This window comes from Muscardinus avellanarius, assembly GCF_963383645.1.
Source record: "Muscardinus avellanarius genome assembly, chromosome: 11".
NCBI lineage: Eukaryota > Metazoa > Chordata > Mammalia > Rodentia > Gliridae > Muscardinus > Muscardinus avellanarius.
In genome coordinates this window covers 41,434,901-41,460,111 of record NC_137797.1, presented here as the reverse complement: position 1 = coordinate 41,460,111, position 25,211 = coordinate 41,434,901, and the positions used below count along the sequence as shown (strand labels likewise).

Genomic DNA, 25,211 nt, shown 5'->3' with positions numbered 1-25,211 from the left:
TTGACAAAACACCTACCGCTTTTGTATGTAGAACAATTTCTTTGTTTATCTTTTGGCACATTTATGTTAGAATTGCAATTATTTGAATTTTTGATGTTAAATAAGCAAAGCTTATTATTTTCTTATAAGTACTGCGCACTAACTGATTGCACCACTGGAGCTACAAAGCTTATATTTTCTGAGTATTCATCACAGAACTTAATTTGAAAATTTTCAAAGACAACCTACTAATTCCTAACATTTAAAGAACTTAATGTCAAATCAAAGTATAAGGAAAAACGTGATTTGACATCAAAGAAATTTAATTTTTTACTGGGGCATTGTATTCTACATAATAATGGGATTGCTGTAACATCTTTGTCCATACACGTTATATAATTTATTCAATTTCATTCCATAGTACTTCCTCTTTTCCTCTCTCCTCCCTACTCTTGAGGAAAAAAATTAATGTTAAATGCACATATGTGACTGTAGACAATCACTGAGACAGTCTGTTATCCTAAGTGGACCTTGCTGTCCTGGTTTACAAACACATCCTTAGTTATTTGAGCCCGGCCCTACACTTACTGTTTTGCACCAACAAGTCTGTACTAACTGTATCTATCTAACACCTAATACCACTGATCTGGTGACACAGGCTATATCATTGTTATACAGACTACCTAGAACCAGGCAGAATGTGTTGTTAAAGTGTAGGAAAAATTTCTCGAATGAATGAATCCAACTTTGACTTATTCTAAAAAGTATCCCAATTCTCCAGTTAGAAGAAATGCTTTTCTTCTTGTAAAGGGAAGTTCTATAAGCCCCTATCACTGTCTAAAATATTAATTTATGTTACTTATATCATTTTTTCTTATATAAAAGTTTTCTTCATCCTTTGCATATTCCAATGCTCAGCAAGGAACTTGAAAAATTTTAGGAGACAATAAATGCCCTTAGAATTATGTTGAGTACAATAGAGACCTTCATTTTATGATTTACAATAACTAATGTTCTTCATAGAAAAATCCACATACAATTATTTCAGAAAATCAACATAACATCTCAATTTAAAAATTTATGTTATGTTTCACAAGCATAAAGAAAAATTTCAAAGCACATAAGGAAAAAGAATGGTCCTTCCCTGATACTTTGTAAAGCCTAATTATTCATTAGCTATTTGATCATCTTTTGGAAATAGTAATATTGAGTATTCAGGCTTTTCTTTCTTTTTTAATTTATTGGTGCATTGTAATCATACATCTTAATAAGGTATGGGATGGTAGAGGCATACATGCACATATTTTATAGCCCTTGTCTAATTCCTACCCTTTTCCCTTCCCTCTCCCTTCTTCTCATGTTTGGCTTAGTGATTGACTTTGATATGTTTATGAATGTACATTATGTACATTCGGGAATTTTCCTTTTCCCTCCTCCCACCCCCCTCAGTTAGGTTGCCTTATTTGTTCATCTATGGTTTCTCCTTTCTCTGGAGTTCCTCCTGTGACCCTTTTTCTCCCTTGCTTCCTCCCTTTAGGGAGGACACCTCATTTATTTCCTGTAACTGACTAATCTCACTTAGCATAATGTTCTCCCCATCTATTTCCCTGCAAATGACTTAATTTTGTTTTTCTTCATGGCTGAGTAAAATATTATTATGTACAGTTTTATAATCCATTCATCTGTTGATGAACATCTTGGCTGGTTCCATAGTTTGGCAACTGGGAATTGTGCAGCTATGAACAAAGATACACATGAATTAGTCTGTCAGCTTGGTTTCTATTCTTTTCGGGTAGAAACTCAGAAGTGGTATTGCTGGGTCATATGTTAGGTTCATTCCCATTCTTCTGAGGATCTTTCATACTGTTTTCCAAAGTGGTTTCACTAATTTACACTCCCACCTACAATATATTAAAATTCCCATTTCTTCACACTCTCACCAGCATATGTTGTTGTGTTTTAAATGATTGCCAATCTAATTGGGGTTAATGAAATCTCAGAGTAGTTTTGATTTGCATCTCTTTGATTGGTAATGATGTTGAATATTTTTTACCTGCTTATTGGGTTTTGTATCTCTTCCTTTATGAAACGTATATTTATTTCACTTGCCCATTTTTGATTGGGTTATTTTTTTTCTTAGTGGTGAGTTTCTTGAGTTCTCTGTATATTCTAGATATCAGTCCTCTATTGGAGGAGTTGCTGGCAAAATTTCTCTCCCATTCTTTTGGCTCTCTGTTGAGGTTTTTGAGAGTTTCCTGTGCTGAACAGAAGCTCTTCAGTTTAATGCCAGCCCACATGTTGATTCTCTTAATTCCTTGTGCCTTTGGGGTCATACTGAGAACGTTTGTACCTAGGCCTACATATTGAAGCTTGGCCTGACCACTATAATCTTTTCTTGATGAAGCAAAGTCTCATGCAAGAACATTTGCTCATCAGGAAGCCAGTGATATTGAATTGCAGTCAGTTACATACCTATATTTCTCTATTTTCTGAAAATGTCATCCAATTCAGCTATGTGGATTTTGTACACCTGTAAATGTTAAAGCTTGCAAATACAAATCGATCATTCGATTCCAGGTATGAAACTATATACTTATTGACATTTCCTTTTTCCTCCTGAAGGGCATAACAAATTATTTGAAAAACAGAACTCACCCAAGAGCGCTTTGGGGGAAGCTATCATTCTTATGCACTTCATTTAGAGTACTCTTGTATCTTAGAGATCTCATAATCCTTTAATAGCATGTGTGGTGATGGCAGGGCATGGTTGACTCAACTTTATCAATACATTGAATAAGGCCAGTGTTAATGACCTGTTCCCCTCGAGATGCCAAGGAGTTGTCAAAACATCTGTCTATGTTTTACAGCCCTGGCACTTGTCTCCTTGGAATCAGCTGAGAGACCAAACTATTTTCTCTATGCCCACGATGACGACACTCTTAGCTTGGAGCTGTGGATGGCAAATCCAGCCTTTCGTCGGAAAGCAACCTTTTTCCATCATCAGGGCCTCTGGATCCCTGGTTACAGTGCATTTGAATTATACAACAAGAAAGGCTTTTTCATCACATTCACAGATTCTAGTGTAAAAGCATCAAAATATGATGATACTGAAGAATTCAAGCAGTCAAGTAGCTTTAGCATAGAAGGTATGTTTCCTGAGGTCCCCAAGCAGAGGACAGAGATATTATTTACATTATATATTTACATCATCTCAGTAATTTGCTGAGAGCCTAAGTAGCTGAGGCTGGCTTTGAAACTGTCTGATCCTCCTGTCTCAGCTTCCCAAGTACTGGGATTACAACCATGCACCACCATGCTCAGTTACTGTATTAAATAAGCTGATATACATGTCTTAGGAAACTCCTAAAGAACCTTATTTATAATTATTACCATAATTATTACTCCAACTACTGTCTGGATATTGGAATTAGAACCTGCCTATGTTCTATGGTTGTCTAGTATTTGTATATACTTTTTATTTTTTCTATTATAGAAGGCAATTTGTGACTCATTTAATTTTCAGTGATGGGGACATTATATGAATCTGTCCTTTGAATTCAATGGTCTGTTTTCATTCTGAATAATTTTCCTGGTTTAGCAAAAACCTAATCTTATTTCAAGAGAGATAGCTATATAGCAATTTAATTTTCTGAGTTGCAGAAAACAATTCACTTTTTCACACAATGTTTAAAATGTCATGTTCCATTTTCAAAACCCAAAGGCATGATTTCTGTTTTAACTCTTCCAAACAAATTATTTCACCTTAACCCTCCTAAAGCAATTTAAGACAGCAAATCCCTTTTCTACTGTGGGCTTCATGAACCCATGGAGCTCTAGGAACCTGCTCAAGTCTTAGAGCCATTCCTCTCTCAGAATCCTAGTTACTCAAGTTTAGCAATTACTCAAATCTTAGACATTTTTCAAAAAGTCTTATTTTTCTTGCCATAAATTGGAATTGAGTTCTGTATTCAAAGTCTCTCTAATGGCATTCAATAGTTCAGAGATAATTTTTAACTGCTTAAATAAGGACTTCTTTATGATTGGAAAGGGGAGAGTATTAGAGTTTGCAGGAGAAAAGTCTGCAATGTAGACAGGTTTTCTAATTATAAATATATTATTCAAACCTATTTATTTAGTTTTTTGCATACTTACACAAGAGAGTGTGCTAAGTTCTATGAGCAGGACAATGTGAAACATTCTCCCTTGATATTTGGTTATAAATGTGTTTGGTCTCACCATTTTCCTAGTGGTTTAAAGTTAAGCAGTCACTTTGTGGTTTTTATCCTCTATTTCTTCATTTTTAGATATGAAATAGTACCTGTTTAGCATAGTTATAGCAAGGATGAAATAGAATAATAGACCAAAAATTACTTTGAATAAAGTAAAATTTCAAACAATTATTTGGTAACATTTTGATATTAAATCAGAGAAAACTCACTAAACAGAGAAAGGATAATTTTGAATTTTTCTAAGTTTTCCCCAACCGTTTGCTTTGTAAAATCTTGGAAAGCCAAATTTGTGTTTATATGTTTAATCAAAGCATAAATACTTTGGTAACCAGGCACATATAATATATTTTTTATTCCATAGATTTGACTTTTACACATTATTTTCAAAGAAAGGACAAACTCTACAGGGATCTAGTTTTCAAGCTATGTATTAAAAACATAAAAAATCTAAGCTGGGCATGGTGCACATGCTTGTAATCCCAGTACTTGGGAGGCTGAGACAGGAGGATTGTGCCAGTTCAAAGCCAGCCTCAGCCACTTAGTGAGGCTCTCAGCAACTAAGTGAGACCCTGTTTCCAAATAAAGTATAAAATAGGGCTGGGAGTATAGCCCGGAGGTAGAAAGCCCCTGGGTTTCATCCCTAGTAAAAACTATAAACAATCTAAACCATATTTTTTTCTTAGAAATCCAGGCAGCAGTGCCTTATAGGAAGATGTGTGAATGGAGATATGAACCTTGTGCCACTCCCTGTTTTAAAACATGTAGTGACCCTGAAGCACTAGCATGTACATTTCTTCCACCGTAAGTAATATTTACCACTGAATGAGCAAATTCTAGTGCTAACAGATTCTGTTTCTAGTGAAGTTTGTGTTAGGCTTAAAAGCAGTCATTCTCACAAAAATCTTGTATATGCCCTTACACTAATTCATTAATTTAATAAAAAATTACTTATTAAGGGTTATGCATGTGTCAGGAATTCTCACTACTGGGGCTACAATACTGAACAAAATAGAAAAAGTACCTGCCCCCATGGAGCCTGCACATTATTAGTTTGAATCAGAAAACAAACACAAATGTAAATATATAATGCAACACGTTGTTAGATGGCGATGTGTTTTATGGAGAAAAATAATGCAAAAAAGGCAGTATAATGGGTGTGTATGAGTTTGTCTGAGAACAGTGTAAAAGTCTTGGTGTGAGAATTTGTTTGGTATATTTGAGGATCAGCAAGACGGGACATTTTTTGGAGCCAAGTAAACAGAATTAAGAGCACTGAGATGAGACCAGAGAATCAGAGTGGCGGGCAAAACAGATACAGCCTGGTAGCCTGGTAAAAAAAAAAAAAAAAAAAAAAAAAAAAAAAAAAAAAAAAACTTCATCTTTTACTTAAGACAAGAAGCCCTGGTATACTTCAGACAGACAGAGGAGTGATCATCTATTTATTGACTCTGGCTATTGTATCAGGACGGACTGTTGGGGAAATACAAGTCAGGGAAGAGCTGGTCATTTACCCAGACAACAGAAAAACAGCTGACTAGATTAGCAGCCTTAGATTCATGAGAAGGGATCAGGTTTGGGTGTATTTTAAACGTAGGACCAGTGAGCATGCTGCTGAATTTATATTTATTTTTGTGGAACTGGGGATTGAACCCAGGGGAATTCTACCTCCAAGCTACACCTTATGCCCTATTCTTTACTCTTTATTTATTTTTATTGTTGTTGTTGTTGGTGGTGGTGGTGGTGGTGGTGGTGGTAGTGGTGTGGTACTGGGGTTCCTGGAAGCCCTTCTACCTCCAGGCTACACTCCCAGACCTATTTTATATTTTTATTTAGAAACAGGGTCTCCTAAGCCAGCGCACGTGGTTGGCTTCGAACCTGCATGATCCTCCTGTCTCCGCCTCCCAAGCGCGGGGATTACAAGCGTGCGCCACCACGCCCGACCTTACTATTTATTTGGAAGCAAGGTCTCACTAAGTTGTAGAGGGCCTCACGAAGTAGCTGAGGCTGGCTGCGAACCTGTGATCCTCTTGTCTTAGCCTCCTAAGTACTGGGATTACGAGCTTGCACCACCACACCCAGCATGCTGTTTAATTTAATGTGAGAAGAGGAAGAATATTTAAGAATTTAAGTTTGGCTTCAGCTGTTATTAAGTGAAACTATGTGAAGTTGGCATTTTTATAACAAACAATGGTTAAATATCAGCAACTTCAAGTAATTTGATTTTTTAGACTATTGCAGAAATAAGGATGTGCTGGGAGAGCATCTTCAAGGAAAAGTGCAGAATTTGCTTTTGAGGATATTAAATTTGAGTCTGAAAATTGTTCATTGGATTTAGTAACCTGGAGACAAGGAAGAAACAAAATGGAGAATATAAACAGTTTTTCTTTTTTTTTTTTAAAGGAGAATATTGCAAAGAACAGGAAAGTGGATAAATAGTAGTAAGGAACGCTTTTGAAAGTCATTTCAGAACTGTGAACTTCCACTCCAGAGTGAACACTAGTCTTACAAAACGTCCAGGGCATATGAATAAATAAGACCCAAACCCTCTCACAGGGAACTCACGGTCAATAGATAGGAAACAAACAGCCGGGCATGGTGGTTTAGGCCCATAATCCCAGCACTTGGGAGGCGGAGACAGGAGGATCACAGGCTCAAGACCAACCTCAGCAACTTAGTGAAACTTGCAGCAACCTAGTGAGACCCTGTTTCAAAAAACTAAAAAGGGCTGAGGGTGTACCTCAAAGATAGAATGCCCCTGGGTTCAATCCCCATTAGTAGACACACACACACACACACACACACACACACACACACACAGTCAGAAACAAAGACAACACAATGGAATGAGGTCTAGAGAAAGGACCACAAGGAATAGCACCTGTCATGTTTGCAGCAGGCTACAAGCTATCCTTAAATTGTTGACCTCACTCTTCCCATATGTAGAGGGGAAGACCTGGAGACACACAGAAGTCACACAGTGTGCTCTAGGCCCCACAGTTTGCAAGCAGGGAGCCACGCTTTGGGTCTCTGCACCCTGTTGTGTATCAAGTGCTATGGGGGATAAAGGGAGGAAATGATAATTTCATGCATTTTCTTTAAAATAAAACAACCATTTTCTTCTGCAAAGACGTCATCATCATTTTCTTGGACTATTCTTATTCATAAATCTATTTCCTCCTCCCCTGGTAGGCATGGGGGTTAGGGGCTGAAGCTGTGGCCCCACGGTGAGCCTAAGTATTGGGGTGGGCACATTGGGAAGGAAGAGGACAGAAGACATACCCAGCCTGGCACTGTGGAGGAAATTGAGCTATATCATTACTTTTTGTGGTATAACCAGTCTCTGGGGTACTTAAACTCAGGCCCTCGATGACTCCAGTTTATTGTCCTGTAGCTCTTTCTCTTTGTGGATGGGTGGGATGCTGGGAAAACTTGGGATGAAGCCGCACACTTGCCCAGCGAGCTCTCATTTCCACCTCCATTCCTGCCTCCTGTGTATTCCCCTGCTGCAGAGGTGCCCAAGACTGTTCCTCACTGCGCTTGTGGTCCCGAGGGGCACCTGAGCACAGAGCTTTAGCATGTTCCTGGGTACCTCCTCCAAGTCCCCAACAGAACCACCGCCATTGCTCCAGATGGCTGATGGCAGAAAGTGTTAAAAATACCTAGTGAAGATGACAACTTTTATGAGAAAACACGCCAAATAGCATACTGTGGAGCATGGATGTAATTATTACATAATATACCTATTCTAAGAACCAGTCTGCCTCTGAGGCATTTCATTTGTCTGAGTTGGAGTGGATTATTCTGTTTGGCAAGATAAAGTGAGCCAGGAGTGGTGATACACACTCATAATCCTAGTACTTGGGAGGCTGAGACAGAAGGATTGCAGTTTTGAAAACAGCCTTAGCAACATAGTAAGGACTTTGTACATTTGGCAAGACTCTTCATTTATTATTAAATTTAGTAAGACTCCTTTATTTAAAAATAAAGAATAAAATAGGGCTAGGAGTGTAGCTTAGAGGTAGAATACCCCTGGGTTTAATCCCCAGTACCACAAAATGAATGAAAGAATGAATGAATGAGTCAGCAAGTAAGTAAGTTAAAAGGGAAACCTGTTATGTATGACTATAAAGGCATTTTAAAGGGATAAGTTAATGGTCTTTGGAAAATATGTTGAGATGCTGTGGTTTTGACTGTCACAGAGATTTGCAAAATAATTAAGTTGCATAAAAACTAGATGGTGACTTCATTCAGTGACAACTGACTGGCTGTAATCTTTTCAGCAGTCTAGTAACTTTTTATACCTTCTATTTGATAAAGTTGAGTAGAATAGGATTGCATACCTATTAAATTTTTGTCATTCAATTTCATTTTCTGAAACAACAAATGATCACATAAAAACCATTTATGTTGAAAACAATCATTATGAAGGACAGAACAGAACTTCCCTTGGTCTTCCGGACTGCCTGCTTTGGCGCCCATGAGCAGCGCCCTCTGGTGGTCTAGCTCAGAGGTAGAATGCCCTAGGTTCAATCTCCAGTCACACACACACACACACACACACACACACACACACACACACACACACACACACACACCTGTGCCTGTTTGGATGTGAAGGAATATAGGTGTAGAAAGTAACAACACGACTAATATAGATTAACATATTAATAAATTATCCCTCCGTATTTCACTTATTTACAGAACATGGCCTTAATGTGTTCCTCTAAGTATATGTTTTGAATGTTCTGTGTTCAAATTCTGCCTGAATTATAATATCTTTTTATCATCCATGAGCTTAGATTTCATAATCTAAAGTATGGTGGAGAGGAGGCAAAAGGAGAGCTCCTTTGTGTTTGCCAAGGGGGATAGAAGAATTTTAGGAGGAATATATCTTAGTTGTATATATTAGATGCACAGGAATTTTTGTACTTTATACTTTTTTTTCCTCATGAAAGGGTTGAAGGATGCTTGCCTTACTGCCCTAAAAATATGATCCTCGATGAAGTCACCCTCAAATGTGTTTATCCAGGAGACTGTAAGTGTGAACTTTGTTTTAATTTACTTTGAAAAATGAAAAGTATGATTGTTTTTTCTTTATGAAGCAAGCAGTTATAAACAAAAGTGTTAAGACAAAAATAAGCTCTCATGAAATTTTTCTTCGTTATAACTTCCCTGAATTTTGTTGTTGTACTTAATTACTTTCTAAATCATGTATATCGTGCCTCTCATATCCCTCCCCTGTTTTTATTTTCATTTTTTCTTCCAAAACATTTTCCTTGTTGATAAAGAACCCTATATGAATTAGACTGGTCTTGCTTCATGCAAATACAGATTAAAGAACACATTTGTTTCTTCATAGGCATACCACTGATTCCCACAGAGCCAGCAATAGCGCCACCAGGTGAGCTGTCTGTTGCCATGTTTACAGGTATTATTGTAATTTTACAGTGAAATTAGCATTCTGTGTTTTAAGTCTTGGCACACTTGTCACGGCTGCTGATATTAGGACTATCCTATCCACTAGAAAACCCAGAAGCAACTTTTGCGTCATCAGGGAGCTATTCCTGGGCTTTGCCTTTCATATTGTCTTCCATTGGTCCAACTCTTCCTCCTTTTCAGTTAGCATACTACTAGAACTTTCCTCACATCTCTTCCCAGAATTTAGGTTTTAAATTTTAATCCTGAGTAGAGTGGCACAGTGATTGTGCTGGCAGTAATGAGAGGTAGATGTAACCGAGCTTTCCTTTGGAGCTTGTGGGGGTGTGCACAGGTTATATGCAAATACTATGGTATTTTATATAAGGGACTTGACCATTGAGATATTGTTATATGTGTAGGAGGTCTGGAATCAATCTCCATGGATACTAGGAGATGGTTATATTACAGTCAGGTTATAGAAGAACAGCACACAGGAGAGACATCTTATTTATTTTAGAGCTATAGTCTCAGAAGTGTGCCAGAGGTTAGAAGCTGGGTAGACTAGGCAAAGGAGACAGTGTGTTCCAGCTGGAAGGGACAACACATGCAGATGTCTGAAAGTTATAAAGAATATTTTACATAAAGAGACTTTGATCAGGTTAGTATATCTTTTTTTTTTTTTTTTTTTTTTTGCCAGTCTGGGTATGGAACCCAGGGGCATTCGACCTCTGAGCTACACCCTCTGCCCTTATATTTTATTCTTTATTTTGAAACCGGGTCTCACTAAGTTGCAAAGGACCTCACTAAGTAGCTGAGGCTATCCACAAACTGAGATCTTCTGGTCTCAGCCTCCCAAATGCTGGGATTACAAGCATGTGCCACCACGCCCGGCAGGTTAGTATATCTTGAATATGCAGTATGTGAAGAACTGTTCCAAGAGATAAGATGGAAAGAGATCAGGGTCCAGATAAAGGCCCAAAGCAAAAAATTCGGATAGTTTTTCTGAAAGCAACAGTGAATCACTGAAAGGTTTTAAGGAGTTCTGTGACACTTTCCAAATTATAGCCTTACTTACAACCATCAGTAGTATCTCTATTCTTATTAACTAAAATTTATTGAGTACTTATTTTGTGCCAAGTATTGCTTTAGGTACTGGGTACATATTTAATCCTTATTAGAACCTAATGACAGCCGGGCATGGTGGCGCAGCTTGTAATCCCCACGCTTTGTAATCCCCACATTTGGGAAGCTGAGACAGGAGAATTGCACGGGTTCGAAGCCAGCCTCAGCTACTTAGTGAGGCTCTCAGCAACTTAGACCCTGTTTCCAAATAAAGTATAAAATATGTCTGGGAGTATAGCCCAGAGGTAGAAAAGTTCCTGGGTTCCACCCCCAGTACCCCCTCCTCCCACACACAAAAGAACCTAATGAGAGAGGAATTATCTCCCTTGTAGAGGTAAATAATTGCCCCGCTGTGGTGAAAGTATCTTTTGGGAGGGGCCAGAGATACTTTCCCTACATTGTTTACTTTATGGAGGGGAATAAATCCATGAAACTAGATTGGATTCTAACATCCAGGGCATAGGTTCTTAATTCTTCTAAGCATTGCTATTTGCTTTGAGCTCTCTTTAGCCCACAAATAGTCATCATTTTTGTTAAGTATCTAAAACTATTTTAACCATGAACTATTATAATTCATGTATAGGGCATATGGATCATACTTCAAACTCTCAGGGATAAGTAAGATTACATCTTTCATTTCTTATAGAAATGATTACTCCATCAGACATCACAGCATTCGACATGCTGACCCCGACCACGGGTTTGGAATGTGAGGTATGGCTGGGTGGTCGCTTTTGGCTCTTTATTTCTTTATAGCATTTGCCCATGTTTCTATATCACTATTCACACATGAACTTCTTTTGGTCCATTTTTGCTAAAAGATAGTAAGAATATACATTACTTTACAACAACTGTGCTTTCTAACTGTCTCAGATGATTCTATTTAACTAGTTTCTAGTCACAGTAAGAAAAGACAAATAAAATTTATGTAAGATCTTAAATGTGATTTCTTAACAAAGAATTAGCTAGCATGGTCTTCTCTGTCAATCAGTCATTCATAAAATATCAACCAGCTACGATATGCCATATTCTTTTGTCTCAGTCTCTCAAATACTAGGATTATAGGTATGCACTACATTTCTCAGCTCACATATGAATTTTTAATACAATATTTGGGTAGAATTAACTTTTGGTTATAAAAAAACTGATATGGATAGAAATTCTATTTTTATACTAGCTTTACATAACAAATAGGAATGGTTTGCTGCCACCAAATGAGTCTGCTTACAAAAAGCTAACCTAGAGAATCTAGGAAAAGACTATTTTGTTCAGATATCTGGAGGTATGGGTATTTCTGGTGTCAAGTCAATATAAAGATAGAGTTTAAAGTGAATACATATTAAATGTCATATGAAGGGCATATCAATGAGAACCGGTAGGGAAATTTTAATTCTATCTTTCAAAAGTTTTTCATATTTAGGAAATATATACTATATGTGAAATTATATCAATTGAAAACATTAATCAAAAATATAGAAAAACTTACTAATTTTCATCTTTTATTAACAGCCTCATCAATTTGATCCTGTTTATAACTGTAGTCAATATATATGCCTTAATATGGAATGGACATTGTACAACTGGTCTCTCAATTGCCCAAAGGATGTGGAAATGCCAGACTGTGGTTTCCGGGGAAGGCCAGTTCAAGTGAACGCTGATATCTGCTGTCCAGAGTGGGAATGTCCTTGTAAGTTTGCATTTCTTATGTGGTGACCAGTTTTTTAATCAGGAACAATTTCTTTTTATCCTATCACCTCATTATGCCAAAGCGATTATTTTTGAGCTTTCATCATTTGACTTAAGATTTTTGATTCACACTATGTGACTTTTTGTATTTCTTTTCGTCAAACATAAGGCTTATTTAAAATATTTTTAAAAGGGCAATTATTATTGAAAGCATAAGTAGTAAACAGACTAAATCCAGTGTCTATCATTTTGTCCTAGGTCGGTGTTCTATGTTGTCAGAACTGAGCATTATTACATTTGATGGAAACAATGCTGCACTGTACAGTATGGCTTCTTATGTCTTAGTAAGAATTCCTGGGGAAATTATCGTTGTTCATATTGAAAAGTGTTCCATGAAGCAGGTAGGTAAGATTTCATTTTTAGATAGTTTCATCATAAATCTATAGCTGATGTATAATATCAGAAATTCTCATAGTACAAAGATGCTCAAGAATTCTCTGAGACAGCCGGGCATGGTGGCGCATGCTTGTAATTCCTGTGCTTGGGAGGCGGAGACAGCCTCGCTGGCTTAAGAGACCCTGTTTCCAAATAAAAAAAATATAAAATAGGTCTGGGAGTATAGCCCGGAGGTATAAGGGTTTCCAGGAACCCCAGTACCATTAAAAAAAAAATCTCTGAGGCTGATCTCCTGATGCTTAAATTAAAAAATGAGATGTCTCATGTAAATCTTTTTAGAAGTATATTACTCTAAATGATGTTTTTTAAGTAGTTCATGCTTCTTGAGTTTCTTTTTGTACTTTTTTTTTTTAGGATGGAAACTTGCTTAAAAAACTAGTGAGTATTTGAAAATTTCATAATAAATTCAGTCTATCACTAAAATTATATCACTAAAATTATATCTAACTCCATAATGTTATAATTCTTTTCTTCAAATTAAGGCTACCTCTGGAAGAAACTCTGGACTGTGTTTTAAGAAGTTAAATGTGACAACATCTCTAAATAAAATACTTATCAATAGGCTATCAAGACAGGTAAGAATACAAAATTATTCTCACACAAGATGAAAATATGGCAGGCATGGTGGCACACACTTATACTCGCAGTACTTGGGAGGCTGATACAGTAGAACTGCAGGTTTGAAGGTAGCTGCAGCAACTTAGTGAGATCCTGTTTCAAAATAAAAAAGGGCTCGGGGTATAGATCGAAGGTAAAATACCCCTGGGTTCAATCCTCAGTGCTCTCCCCAAGATGAAGATAAAAAATGAGAAATTATTTGGAAAAGAGAGAAAATTTAAAATAACAATATAGCTTCATTGCTTTTATATGGCTATTACTCTTTTTATGGAGAGACTAAAATTGTGTTTCTTAATATTACATTTCTTTTTCCATTTATATGCCAACTCCTACAAATGTATTTTCCCTGTCAAATTAACTATAAGGGCTTACTTAAATATGCTAACACCTCCATGAACAATGTGAGTGGCCAAGCTTCTTTCTTTCAGAGTTAATGTGCATGTTTCAAATCAAAATGAAGTAGAAATTGCTAGAAGAGGAGGGGTCCTAATGTTGAAGAGAATGAAAACACACGACCCTTCATTTTTTGTGAATGGTTGATCTCAACACAATATTCTCTAGTTCCATTCATTTTCCTACAAATGACACAATTTTCTTCTTTATAGCTGAGTAGAATTCCATTGTGTATGTATTTCATAATTTCATAATCCATTCCTCTGTCGATGGACAGCTAGGCTGGTTCCATAATTTAGCTATTGTGAACTATGGTGCTATAAATATAGGGGAGGTCTAGGTGAGGGAGATGGGTGGTGGTGGTAAAGAAACTTGATGAAGAGAACACTTCAGTTGACATGATGTAAATACACAAAGTTATCAATGCAAAGCTCAATATTGTGTACAGGGAAGGGAAAGGAATGGGAGGAAGCTCACTAAGTTTTGTGTTTTATTTGTCTCTATCACTCTGGACTTCGTTATGATGGATGGTGATAATGCATCAATAAAAGTAATTTAAAATAGTAGCCATGGATACTAGAATGAAGACCATTAAGAGAAAAACAGATGGAAGGACTGGCTTTGAAGTGCTCAAACCTTCTTTTTTTTGGCAAATAAATGAGAAGTCAAATAAGAAAAAAAAACACAGAAGGAATATTTAGCTTTATTGCAGTAAGCTGCAGGAGAGCAATAAAACTGTTTGAAAGGAGGCACTTGGTTCTACAGGAAAAAACCATATTCCTAGGGAATATATGTTTATAATATAAAAGTGAGTTATGAGCTGGATGTTATATTCAGATCTAAATTGTTCTCCCTAAAGTATAATAAAAAGATATGTAAAAATTTGCTTAAATTGGCTGAGATTTTATATGCTTTCTGTAAATAATTCCATCTGTTAGCCCTGGTTTCTAGATTCTGGATTGGAAATAAAATTAAAATGAGCCTAAAATATAATATTAAAAAGTTCTAATAAAGTAAAACCTAAAATATGCAAATGAGGTAACTTTTTGGAAAAAAAAGTGTCTACATATAACTTTTATTTTGATGAAATTGATACATTAACATGTAGTAGTTAGGAAACAAACCCAAATCTGGTCAGTGCCATCATTTTAAGCATTTGGGTAGAAGGGCTTACTTTTGGCCTCAGATTATCTATCACTGGCCAATCATTTGCTATCAATTCAACTAATAACACATTATTAAAGAGCAGTCACATGATAAAACAGCACAGATCCTGATCTTAAGTAACTTGTAGTTGTGTCACGTTTGCATAAATAAAATTATCTAATTATCTAGCAAGCAAGGAAGTAGAGTGATAGAATTATGACTAAGATATCATAGAAAGAAAGAGAAGGATCACTTGATGCAGTTGTGAGAGGAGTCAAATAGGTGTTTTTGGAGAAGGTGACACTAAAATAAATCTTAAAGTATTGGTAGAAAGAGAAAAGAAAAGGATAAATGATGTTTGAGCCTAGGGCAACAGTATGAGCAAAAGACAAAGATGAGAAACTGGATGGTTGGTGTGCTGTGACTTCAAGAAAAGTATTGCTAGTTATTGCTCACGGTTGTGCATTATTGCCATTATTGAAAGCATCATTTTTAAGATATAATTCTCAGACTGCCTACATTAATATCACAAGTGCACATGCTAAAATGCAATCTAGAATTAAATCCAAATCCACTAAGTAAAAGTTCAGGGATGTTCTTTACCAAATTTGACAGATTACTGTTAGGAATGTTATTGCAGTCTTATACTTAAACACTGATTTATTTTTATTTTTTTGACCCAGCAGCATTCTAATTTTGAGCTACACCCCAGCCCTATTTTTTAATCTGTATTTTGAAACAGGGTCTCATTGAGTTGCAAAGGGCCTCACTAAGTAGCTGAGGATATCCATGAACCATGATCCTCCTGTCTCAGCCTCCCAAATGGTGGGATACAAGCATGTGCTATCATGGCTAAACACTGATTTTGAAGCTCAAAGAAAGAACCAGATTAGAAAAATCTTTGAAAATAACTTTATTATTATAAATTCAATTTAGAATGTAATGGTGCAATCAACATATATTGAAGATGGTAGAAATAAAAGCATGCATAAAAGAAGATAATTATGTCTTGAGGAATATAAAATGCAATGAGGTGAGAGTACCACGCATAGTAAGGCACAGGGAAGGAACATTTTAAAATGCTTAGAAATGTTGCACTAAGATCAGGAAAGTAAATTTTAAAAAATTTTAAAAAGCATTTACATTAAATAAGAAAAATTGAATAATTTGTATTATTCTAGTGTGTGTGTGTGTGTGTGTGTGTGTGTGTGTGTGACTGGCAGTTGAGCCCATGGACATTCTACCTTCAAGCTATACCCCCAGATCTTTTTATTTTTTGTTTTGGACAGGGGTCTTGCTAGGTTTCTGAGGATGTCCTTGAATCTGAGATCTTTCTGTCTTAGTTTCCTAACTGCTAGGATTACAGGTGTGTGCTACCACTCCTAATTTTATTATCCTAATTTTAATGATTGCATATTGTTAAAAAATAACACTTTTCTAAAAGGTGATTTTATGTGATTCTAGGTAGAAGTGGATTCTATTGTTGTGCCTTTGCCTTTTGAAAACCAACAGCTATCCATAGATGATTCTGGTACCATGTATGTGATTACTACTCCAGCTGGATTAATCATTAAGTGGGCTCATCTTACAGGAATCATAGACATTCACTTCAGCTTCCGATTCAACTTGTCATCTTACACAGAAGGACTTTGTGGTAAGCACTGGTCTTCAGATCTCTTATTTAATTTTTCTTCCTGCGTATATGTTGTAGACCTTATTGTTCCACATGTCAGATTTGAGATGTGATATTTGCTTTCAGCTCCCATATGAATACCAAAGAAAGTGACAGCTTTCAGAAGGGGGACTGAGAAGCAAGAAATTTTATGGAATTGTATACTTACTATCATTACCATAATACATTGTGTTTTTATTCATTTTATTAAGCATTAATAGTCAGATATATCTTAACTCACTTTAACAACTCCTAATAAGTAGGTACTAATGTTATCTTAAACTATAAATGATAGAATGAAGCATAAAAGGTTAAATGCTTAAATATTCTTGCTTCACCATCATTCTCAGCTTTTCTCAGTTTTATTACAAAGTACACACTTAGCCTTACCATTACTTTTATCTGTAAGCTTAATATTGCAATATGTTACTTGGATATAGAGCTACAAGTCAAAGAAAAAAACCTAACAATATCTGTAGGCACATAACAAATTTCAAGAACACTGGTTCTGCTTTCTTCTGGAAAGTTGAACAAAGATATATTCAACTTTTTGTGCCTTTATACCGCTACACCCTTAAGAAAACATCGATTTATTCACTTTTCAAATGGGGCCAGTGATACCTGCATTCAAGGTAATTACATAATGTATGTAGGTATTGAAGTGTCACTTTGTACTCAGGAGTATGTACAATTATTATATGTCAATTAAAATTTTAAAAAAGAATTAGACTTGAAAGTTAATTCAAAACATGTTACGTAGCTGGGCATGGTATCACAGGCTTGTAATACCAGTATTGAGAGGCTGAAACAAGAGGATCACAAGTTCACAGCCAGCCTCAGTGCTGCAACTTAGGAAGACCCTTATTCAAAATAAAAAATAAAAATAGGGCTGGGTGTGTAGCTCAGAGGTAGACTGCCCTTGGGTTTAATCTAACACACACACACACACACACACACACACACACACACACACACCACCCTAAAAAAAACAGCAACAAAACCCCAAAATATTTCTTAACATGTAAGTTCATAAATGTTCATTTGGTTAAAATATATCTATTTAACCTTATCAATTTTTTTTTTTTTTTGGTGGTACTGGGGGTGGAACCCAGAGGCTTCCTACCTCCGGGCTATGCTCCCAGACCTTTTTTTTATATTTTATTTGGAAACAGGGTCTCACTAAGTTGTTGAAAGCCTCACTAAGTAGCTGAGGCTGGCTTTGAACCCGTGAAATCCTCCTGTCTCAGCCTCCCAAGCGCAGGGATTACAAGTGTGTGCCACCATGCCCGGCTTAACCTTATCAAATATTAACTGACTAAAAGTTATGAATTCTCTGAGTGTATGACATTATGCCTGATGCTAAAGCTAAAAAACGAATAAGACTATGTCCTTGCCCTCAGCAAATTACATGAAACACCAGTTTCTTTTTTAAAAAGACAAGTATTTAGTAAAAAGTTTTATTAAAATTATTTGCATATTTTCTTGCGTACGTAGAGTATGCTAAAAAACACAAACTTTCGTGATGACTTAAGATTATCACTGTGTAAATAGTTAGTATTAAATACATACAACAATTCAGTAGTTATTATTGTTACTGTTGGATTTTTTTTTTTTTTTTTTTTGGTATTGGAGGTTGAACTCAGGGGCATTCTACCTACAAGATACACCCTCGGTCCTATTTTAATATTTTATTTTAAAATAGTATCTCACTAAGTTGCTGAGACTGGTCTCACACTTGCAATCCTCCTGCCTGAGCTCCTAAGTACTGAAATTATAGGCATGTACTCTCACATCTGACTCAAAATAATATTTTGGGAATTTGTATCTACCTATTATTTATCACTTTGAAGTGGCATGATTACTATTTGATTTTTTTTTTTTGTGGTACTGAGGGTGGAACCCAGAGACTTTCTACCTCCGGGCTATACTCCCAGACCTATTTTTGGAAACAGGGTCTCACTAAGTTGCTGAGAGCCTCACTAAGTAGCTGAGGCTGGCTTCGAACCTGTGCGATCCTCCTGTCTCAGCCTCCCAAGTGCGGGGTATTACAAGCGTGCGCCACCACGCCCGGCTTTACTATTTGATTTTTTACAACTTTTTTTTTCTCTGCTCTCAGATCTTGCCTTTAAGGAGACAAATACTTTGCTAACTATGCTCTTAACTAAGCTCTGTAGCAAACGGATCTTCTAGAATCACCTTTTTTGCTGGCCAAAAGTTGCTGCCTAAACTCCAGGGCCTCCATAAAGCACCAGGGGTGGTTAGCTGAAGGGACATGTGAGTGCTGTCAGCACCACCGGGCTGGGTCCTGCATGAAAAAGTTGTAGTGAACAAGAGTGTGATCCAAATCGCGGATGGATCCCCAAACGCGAAGCTTTTATTGGCATCTCATTCTGTATAGCTCTGAAGACTTCTGGTGGCTAGAGTTGCAGTGAAGACACATTCTTACTAGCAATGATCATTTTCTACAAAAGTTTAGATTTAAGATATTTGCAGCTACTTTATAGTTAACTTGAGATTTTTTTTTTTTTTTTTTTTTTTTTTTTTAGATTGCCTTTGGAGCCCTGTATATTTACAGGAGCGAGGCATCTTGTAACATCAGTAACTTATTCACGCTGATGTACCTGTGTGGTGATTAACAGTTGATGAGTTGGTCATGGGGGCACAGGCCTATAATCCCAGCATTTGGGAGACTGAGACAGGAGGATCAGGTTTGAGGACAGCCTCAGCTATTTAGTGAGGCCCTTTGCAACTCAGTGAGACCCTGTTTCAAAATAAAGAATAAAAATAGGGCTGGAGTGTAGCTCAGAGGTAGGATGTCCCAGTACCCCCCCACACACACACAGAGTTGATGATTGAAGCCGTGAGGCATGTGCAGTGGTACAAGCCAGTAATTTCAGCATTCAGAAGGCTGAGACAGGAGGATCACAGGTTCAAGGATCACAGGTTAGAGGCCAGCCTCAGCAATTTAGTAAGATTCTGTTTCAATAAAATATTTTATTTATTTTTTATGGGGGGTATATCTCAGAGTTAGAATGCCCCTGGGTTCAATCCCCAGTACTAAAAATGTAGATGCTTATACAAAATGTTTAATTCATATATTTTATAGTCTATGGTCTTGGATATTAAGACAAATTAAGACAAGGATATGTGTTAATGTAGGGTAGGATTTAGGTATGGTATGATCAGAGTTGTGAGTCTATTTCTCCATACTTTTCTTAGCTCCGTATTACTCTCAGTGGAGGGTAAGATCATCCTCAGCCTGGCCTTCCTCAGGGAAAACAGAGGCTGTAGCAGGTCAAAACATCACAGGCATCAGTAGGTCTTATCACCCCAGGGAAGGAAGGTGGTCTGTGTTCTGGTATTGCCAGTTTATCCTGAACTTGAAACATCCAAGAGAATGATTGTTCTTTTTTTTTTTTTCCAGTACTGGGGATGGAACCCAGGGGCATTCTACCTCTGAGTTACACCCCAGCGCTATCTTTATTCTATATTTTGAAACAGGATCTCACTCAGTTGCAAAGGGCCTCACTAAGTAGCTGAGACTGTCCAAAAAACGTGATCCTCCTATCTCAGCCTCCCAAATGCTGGGATTACAAGTGTGAGCCACCATGATTGTATGATTGTTTTCTTTTTAAGCACTTTCACTGATGCATTATAGTCTCACATCCTAATGCAGTTCATGGTGATCGTGACATACATGCACACAGCACTTGCTGAGCTCTCCCCTGGCTCCCTCTCGACTCCTTCCTTTCTCTTACACGATACGGGGTTCGGCATTGGTGATCTCACATATGTACATGCTGTCAGCGGAAGTGGTTTTCTTTTGTATTAATTCGCCGCCCTTCTTTTCACCAAACCACCTCCCTATCTCCACTGGAGTTTCTCCCTTATTACTAAAGTCCCTCTTACATCACCATTGTTCTCTAGCTTCTGCATAGGAGAGAAAACATATAACCTTTTGCTTTTGGTGACTGCTAATCTCACTTAACATAGACAATGCCTGTTCTAATACTGAATGAATAATATGTCTAGATGATTGCCCTGAGCAGGCTGCACTTCCTATAACTTGCTAATTACAAGGGGGTAAAGATTAACTTATACCAGTCTGGGCCCTCACCTGCAGTAGTGTCATGCACTGGGCAATGGGGCAGGAATAATTTCTGAAAGAGATTGATGTTTTTAGGCATATTTCTTCTTGGTAAATGGAAGCCTGGGAATGAGTCACCAAATGTCCACTATTTGGGGAAATATCTTTCCAGGTGTAAAAATTCATTCTTAAGTTAGGAGATGGAGGTAATAATGGAAGTGTGTAGGCAGAGAATCAGCCTCTTCTTTTGATATCTTCATATATCTTGACTTCTAGACCCATGATTTCTTTCTTATCTGGCTAAGACTGCTCTATCTTATTTTATCAAAGAGTCAGACAAATAATTTAAAAACATTTTTTATCAGTGCTAAAGTCAAAGAACACATACATTTGACACTTTGGTAAAGAATTTATTCAATATTTTAAACATGATTTTTTTCTTTCTTTTTTTTGTGGTACTGGGGTTCCTGGAAGCCCTTCTACCTCTGGGCTACACTCCCAAACCTATTTTTATATATTTTTTATTTGGAAACAGGGTCTCTTAAGCCAGTGCGGCTGACTTTGAACCAGCATGATCCTCCCGTCTCTGCCTCCCAAGCGCAGGGATTACAGGCGTGCGCCACCATGCCCGGCACGAGCATGATTTTTTTCTATCTCTAATTTTTTCTTTTTTTGATACTGATAATAGAACCCAGGGCGTTGTACCTGTAAGTCAAACACTTTACCACTGAGCTACATTCTAGCCCAAGATTTTATTCGCTTTAAAATCAATTACTGAACTAATTTAATTGTGCTACTTTAGTTTTAGCAAGTTTTTTTCCTTTTAAATGTTGTGTGTTCTTCTAAGGAATTTGCAATGAAGATCCAGATGATGATCTAAGGATGCAAAATGGCACAATTATTACAAATATGGAGGACATAGACCTATTTATTGAAAGCTGGGAAATTGAGAAAACGTTTGAAGTCACAACCCGAAGACCTGTTAGGGATTGTAATGAACATGACTGCAGCCACTGTATCGAGTTATTAGACAGAAGCGTGTTCACTCCGTGCCATGATAAAGTAAGCCCACAGCAACCATAAATAAGAACTGTCATATGAAACATCTTGGGAGTAAAAGCCAGAAAATTCCTGTTCTGGCTATGATGTTTTTCTGTTGAGAATAGTTTATCTCCAAATCTTCTGCCAGTATGCTTTGGAATTAAGAATCACTTACTTTTTATAGATTTATTGAGACAGAAAGGATAATAATATTTTTATTACTATGTATATAGCTTTTGGAAAATGAAATTCCATCCTTTGAATAGAGCCTCTAAGGTAAAGGAATCAAAAGGACTTGATTACCTCAGTTAGAAACCAAGATGCTGAATGAAGTTTTAATAATTGATGCTCTTGGTTTCTTAGGTGTAAGAGCATCTGTCACATATTTAACTTAATTGATATTTATTACTCCCCAACTCCTTTCTGAGTTTACGTCATTGGTACATATTTTAAATAATCCATGTCATTTTACAAAGATTCACTGTTAAAGACAATGGACAAACAAATATAGAATTTCACAAATCATTGCTAAAAGTTAGTGAGCATCTAGTGCATAGTAGAGACTGTGTTAGACTCCTATATGTAGGAATAAGACATTATCCCTAGTGTCAAGGAATCTAGAAAGAGGACGATCTGTGAACAGATATAATATACAAAGTGGAGGTGCATAAAGGCCCAGCTTTGGAAAAGACTTCATAGAGATTTAGATCTTAGAATGGTTTATTTAGAAGGATTAATTTGGTAGAAGAGAAGAAAGAAGGAGGAAAAGTTAGAGAAAATAATATATACAAGGGAATGTTTGAAGTAAAAGGCTTTGCAAGGAAAATGATGAAGTAGTTTGGCACATTTGACACAATATATGTGCAGTGGAAGAGTCTAGGAAGGATATACAGGAAATTGTTGAAACAAGGAGCAGTGGAGTGAGGGCAACCAGTACTGGACAGGGAAGTGCAGGCTCCATGGAAGTCTAGGCTCAGGGGACCCTAAGAATTCCCTGAAAAGAAAGGTAAAGAGTTCAGTCATGCAAATAAAAATGGTATATCTTTCTGGAGGGTCAGCATACTTGGAGATTTATATGAAAATAAGTTTTAAGTATTCAGATGTGTTAAATGCATGCACATAAAATTAAAAGCAACAAATTTAAAAGCATCCTCTAAAGCATCATGGATGCTGAACTTTATATTCTTAAATAGGAACTTGGAAGGTTGGCCAAGAATTTTTCAGCGGGACTATTAAAAAAATAGGGTGGGGAGCAACAGAGCACCATTTAGTCTGTTATACTTTCAGCTTTTTCCGTAGTAGTTTTGATGAATTTAATAGCAAAAGAAAGGAAAATTGACGCCCAGATCTACATGGAGATTGAATACTAGTACTAGTGGCTAATTATCTTATATCTCGTGATATAATAATATAATCTATAGCTTGATCTACTACATAGATAAAAGCCAAATTAATAGCCAGGTGTGGTGGTGTATGCTTGTAATTCTTGGGAGCCTGAGATAAGAGGATCGCACAGGTTCAAAGCCAGCCTCAGTTACTTAGCGAGGCTCTCAGCAACTTAGTAAGATCCTGTTTCCAAATAAAATATAAAATAGGTCTGGGAGTATAGCCTGTAGGTAGAAAGCCTCTGGGTTCCACCCCCAGTACCACCAAAAAAAAAAAAAAAAAGAGCCAGATTAATTGGGGAAGGTGCTGCTGGTTATATTTTTAGAGTAGGTGTTGAAAAATAAAAATTTTCCACATAGAAAAAAAACAGGGACCTGGATTTAACCTCTTGTTTAAGAAGGTGAACTAAAAGTTGTCTGACCAAGGCCATCAGATGGAGTCAAGACAACTTTCCCCATGAACAGGATTAACAACTATGGCTCAATGGCATAGAGAAATTGGTGTTAGAAGATATCTGTTTAGGCCACTGAGCCAAGCTATGAAAGATACATTCATAATAGTTGGTGACCACACTAGCCAAATCCACTGAAATCAGGCTGAACTATACTAGAAATGTTCTGACTAGCTTCCAGGGCCAAGCTAGTCGGAACATTTGGGATAAGGCATGGTCAAAAACAGGAAAGTGGCCACATTCTTCTAGACACACCAAGCAAGGCAGACAGATGAAGTCATCCACCAGAGAAGCACACTTCTATTCTCTCTCCCCAGACAGATGCAGGCCTCGGGTGCTGGAGTAACAATTGAACCAGAAAGAGGGAAACTCAGAATTTGGCATCTGCAGATAGATGTTTAGTGCATGTTTACTAAATAAATGAGCAGGGAGAAAAACTGGAATTAATATTATAAGTTATATTATTCAGATGTTTTTATCTAGATAGAGACTTTCTAAAGTAAACAGTTTGTAGAGAAAAAGAAGCTTCTAGTTAAATTTAAATATGACAAAATATGACTTTTGTGACTAATATGTAATATCGATAAATAATTTTTGAGAAGCATTTATAATCTGGTTTAATGGGAGATATCATGTACCATTATAGAATTCTTCTAGAGCTTCCAATTTTATCTATAACAGATCAAGCTTTTACTCATTAAAGAAGAGATGATTATAACCCATAGCATATCCTCAGAAATGGAATTTTCTAGGCCTGACTTATTATGTTTCTTTTCCATCATTATTTTTTGTGGTACTGGAAATTGAATTGAGGGGTATTTTATGTCTGAGCTGTATCCCAATCCCTATTTTATTTTTTATTTTGAAATAAGGTCTCACTAAGTAACTGTGGGTCTGGAAAAATTGCTGCAAACCTGCGATCCTCCTGTCTCTGCCTCCTAAATACTAAAATTATAAGCACGTGCCATCATGTCTGGCTCTTTTCTGTATTTCTAGGGAAGAATCATGTACATTAGTACAGATAATAGTTATCTTATTTAGATTGTGTTAAAACACTATAAATTCAGGGATAACATAATACTGGATTTTTGAAATCTTAGATCTAAGAGAAACTATATTGAATATTATGGTTTGTTATCATTTGATTTCTCCAAATAGAGTTAATCTAATTTAGTGTCTTTATAAAAATAAAACATAACCTATCCCAAGGCAAAATGCATTTCTAGGTTTCACCTAAGGACTTTTGTGAAAAGATGTGGATCAATTATGCCTATCTCTGGACCTATGAATGTGATGCGCTTTCTGCATATGTGGCTCTGTGTAACAAGTTTGACGTCTGTATTCACTGGAGAACACCTGATTACTGCCGTAAGTAACTATTAAATGAAAAATATTTTGTAAACATTAAATAACATTACCTTAATTGCATTCATTTTTTATATTCTCTTCAATTTTGGAAATAATTTATTGGTGCATTGAGATTATATATCATGAGGTTCCATGTGTTAAAAAAACATTCATAAACAC

At 36.7% G+C, this 25,211-nt stretch overlaps 1 protein-coding gene across 2 annotated transcripts in view; it reads left to right on the top strand.

Moving 5' to 3' along the window:
* Positions 1-25,211, top strand: part of OTOGL (otogelin like) — a gene marked incomplete at both ends in the record, with an annotated part of 138,688 nt that overhangs the window by 94,680 nt on the left and 18,797 nt on the right. For both annotated transcript variants that reach the window (XM_080706671.1, XM_080706670.1), the window contains 12 exons: positions 2,847-3,125; positions 4,892-5,009; positions 9,164-9,243; positions 9,568-9,636; positions 11,395-11,462; positions 12,258-12,435; positions 12,693-12,835; positions 13,245-13,268; positions 13,373-13,465; positions 16,512-16,701; positions 21,654-21,868; positions 24,911-25,052. In XM_080706671.1, coding sequence (XP_080562797.1) covers positions 2,847-3,125; positions 4,892-5,009; positions 9,164-9,243; positions 9,568-9,636; positions 11,395-11,462; positions 12,258-12,435; positions 12,693-12,835; positions 13,245-13,268; positions 13,373-13,465; positions 16,512-16,701; positions 21,654-21,868; positions 24,911-25,052 — 1,599 coding nt within the window. The remainder of the gene's footprint in view (positions 1-2,846; positions 3,126-4,891; positions 5,010-9,163; positions 9,244-9,567; positions 9,637-11,394; positions 11,463-12,257; positions 12,436-12,692; positions 12,836-13,244; positions 13,269-13,372; positions 13,466-16,511; positions 16,702-21,653; positions 21,869-24,910; positions 25,053-25,211) is intronic.